Below are 3,300 nucleotides of genomic sequence, written 5' to 3'. Positions count from 1 at the left end.
GTCTGTCCAACACCCCCAGGCATGGGAAGGGTTAATCCCATCCCAATCCCATCCCAATCCCATCCCAATCCCACCCAATCCCATCCTAATCCCACCCAATCCCACCCAATCCCATCCCAATCCCCGCCTTGGCTGAGCCCTTGGATTGGGAATTTCCACTCCCCATATGGGAAGGGCTGGAAAAGGGACGGAAAAGGGGGCGGAAAAAGGATGGGGAAAAGGGGTGGAAAGGGAGGGGAAAGGAATGGAAAGGAGCTGGAAAAAAGGTGGGGAAAGGGGTGGAAAAGAGATGGAAAAGGGAAGGGAAAGGGTTGGAAGAACAATTCATCACTGGCTGCTGGGGAGGCCCGGGGTGGGGGAACAGGGTGACAAAGGAGCTGCCTGGGATTATCCCGGGCAGGTTTATCCCAGGTTTATCCCAGGCAGGTTTATCCCGGGTATGTTTATCCTGGGCAGGTTTATTCTGGGTTTACCCCAGGTTTTTCCCAGGCAGGTTTATCCTGGGTATGTTTATCCTGGGCAGGTTTATCCCGGGTTTATCCCAGGCAGGTTTATCCTGGGTTTACCCTGGGTTTATCCCAGGCAGGTTTATTCTGGGCAGGTTTATCCTAGGCAGGTTTATCCTGGGTTTATCTCAGGCAGGTTTATCCCAGACTTATCCTGGGCAGGTTTATCCTGGGCAGGTTTATCCTGGGTTTACCTCGGGTTTATCCCAGGCAGGTTTATCCCAGACTTATCCTGGGCAGGTTTATCCTGGGCAGGTTTATGCCGGGTTTATCCTGGGCAGATTTATCCTGGGCAGGTTTATCCTGGGCAGGTTTATCCCAGGCAGGTTTATGCCGAGTTTATCCTGGGCAGGTTTATCACAAACAGGTTTATCCTGGACAGGTTTATCCTGGACAGGTTTATCCCGGGTTTACCCCGGATTTATCCCGGGCAGGTTTATCACAGACAGGTTTACCCCTGGTTTATCCCGGGCAAGTTTATCACAGTCAGATTTATCCTGGGCAGGTTTATCACGGACAGGTTTACCCCGGGTTTATCCCAGCCAGGTTTATCATAGACAGGTTTACCCCGGGTTTACCCCAGCCAGGTTTATCCCAGGCAAGTTTATCCTGAGCAGATTTACCCCAGACAGGTTTATCCCAGGCAGGTTTATCCCGAGTTTACCCGGGGGGTCACGCGACAAGGGGACGGCGGCACCGGGACAGGAACCACAGGAACCACCGGGATGGGAATTCCCGGGACAGAACTCCCAGGACAGAATTCAGGACACAGAATTCCCGGGGCAGAACTCCCGGGACAGGATCCCCGGGGTGGGAATTCCCGGGATGGGAATTCTGAGACAGAATCCCCAGAACAGAATTCCCGGGACAGAACTGCCGGGACAGAATCCCCAGGACAGAATCCCCGGGACAGAATTCCAGGAAAGAATTCCCAGGACAAAATCCCCAGGACAGAATTCCAGGAAAGAATTCCCAGGACAGAACCCCGGGACAGAATTCCCACGACAGGCGGCACCGGAGAGGCAGACGGAGGTGGGGGCGTGGATATGCAAATAAGGAGGCGTGACCCCACATACTTCCCTCCCATTGCTCTATGGGCGTGGCCAGCTCGGGCAGGGGCGGGGTTTTCCCCTTGGGGGCGTGGCCTTTGGGGCATTGGGCTGCAGGGGCGCGTTCGGTGGGCGTGTCCTTTCTGTGGGCGTGTCCCCGTTGTGGGCGTGTCCGGGGGCGTGTCCCCGCGCCGGCGGTGCCGGGGGTCCATGGCGTGGTCCCGGTACCAGCTGGGCCTGGCCGCGCTCATGCTCCTCACCGGCTCCATCAACACCCTGGCGGCCAAGTGAGTCCCCCAAAATCCCCCCAAAATCCCCCAAAATCCCCCGCGCCCCGCCCCCCGAGCCCGGCGGTGTCGCGGTTTGTCCCCTCCCTGCCCCCCCCCGGGGGTTTGGGGTCACCTCGCTGTCCCCACCCCCAAGGCGGGGGGATCCTTTTGGGGGGACCCGGCTCCTTTCGGGGTTGGGGAAGGAATTTGGGCTCCTCCAGCCCGTTTTGGGGTGGAGCCCCCCCCACCCCGGCTCCCCGTGCGGCTCCTCCCGCACCCCAAAATCCCGGCGGTGACGTCATTCCCAACCCGCGGCCATCCCAAAATCTGCCCGGGCAGGGCGGACCTGCCAGGCCGGCTCATCCCGCGGGGATCCCGGCGGGATCCCGGCCGATCCCAGCCGATCCCGGCCGATCCCAGCACCGGAAAGGGAAACTGAGGCGGAGGGGACACGTGAGGTCCCAAAAAAGCCTCTTGCGACACCCCGGGAATGAGTCAGCCCCGAATGCCCCGGGATTGGCGGAAAACCGGGATGGGAGGGGTCCCGTGGGGGTCGGGGACATTCCCGGCTGGATTTGGGGACATTTGGGATCTGTGGAATCGGAAATCCGCATCCAAAGGGTCCTGCTTTGGCCAAAGGGGGGTTGGAGCACCCGAAAAAAACGGGGCATTTACCCCAAATTGGGGCTGGGGCATCCAGTGATTTTATGGATCTGGTGTCCCTCAGGATCCGGAGTTTTGGGGACATGGGGTGTCCCATTCCTGGTGTCCCATTCCCTGTGTCCCGTTCCCGGTGTCCCTTTCCCGGCTGTCACTCAATCCCGGGATCCCAGATACCGATCCCTTTCCCACCTTCCATCCCCCGCCGTACTTCCCAGCCCCACATTCCCAGCCCGGCCCCGTGTCCCTCAGGCCGCCGGGATGTTCCTGGGGGAGCTTTCCTGCCTCCCGGTGTTCTACCTGCTGCTCCTGCGGGATCGGCGCCGCGCGGATCCGGCGCCGGCGCCATCCCGACCCTTCAACCCGCTGCTCTTCCTGCCCCCTGCCCTGTGCGACATGGCGGGCACCAGCATCATGTACGTGGGTGAGTCCGCCACGGAATTCCCGCTTTTCCTGCCGGGATCTGACGGAATCCCGTAAATCGCGGAATTTCTGGAAGTTTCCGTCGGGCCCTGAGCGCTTTTCCCGCCGTTTTCCCGCAGCGTTGAACATGACCAGCGCCTCCAGCTTCCAGATGCTCCGGGGCTCCCTCATCATCTTCACCGGGCTCCTCTCCGTGGCGTTCCTGGGCCGGAGGCTGGAGTGGAGCCACTGGTCGGGAATTCTGCTCACCATCCTGGGGCTGGTGCTGGTGGGGCTGGCGGATCTGCGCGGCAACGGCGGCACCGAGCACGGGCTGGCCGACGTCATCACGGGTATCCCGGGAATGCCAGGGACGACTCCTTGGAGTGAGGGATCACTCCATGCATTGATGGG

The 3,300-nt window shown here is 60.5% G+C and overlaps 1 protein-coding gene across 1 annotated transcript; it reads left to right on the top strand.

Moving 5' to 3' along the window:
- Nucleotides 1-1,495: 1,495 nt before the first annotated feature.
- Nucleotides 1,496-3,272, top strand: LOC121357884 (solute carrier family 35 member F6-like; the record flags this gene model as incomplete). The annotated part of the gene is made up of 3 exons (XM_041475580.1): nucleotides 1,496-1,842; nucleotides 2,658-2,908; nucleotides 3,027-3,272. Coding segments are annotated over exons 1-3 (787 nt in total), but the record flags the coding sequence as incomplete, so codon positions are not given.
- Nucleotides 3,273-3,300: the final 28 nt, after the last annotated feature.

Source organism: Pyrgilauda ruficollis, unplaced genomic scaffold (genome assembly GCF_017590135.1).
Source record: "Pyrgilauda ruficollis isolate IOZ18807 unplaced genomic scaffold, ASM1759013v1 scaffold355, whole genome shotgun sequence".
In the NCBI taxonomy this organism is placed as follows: Eukaryota; Metazoa; Chordata; class Aves; order Passeriformes; family Passeridae; genus Pyrgilauda; species Pyrgilauda ruficollis.
This window is presented reverse-complemented; position numbering and strand designations above follow the sequence as displayed.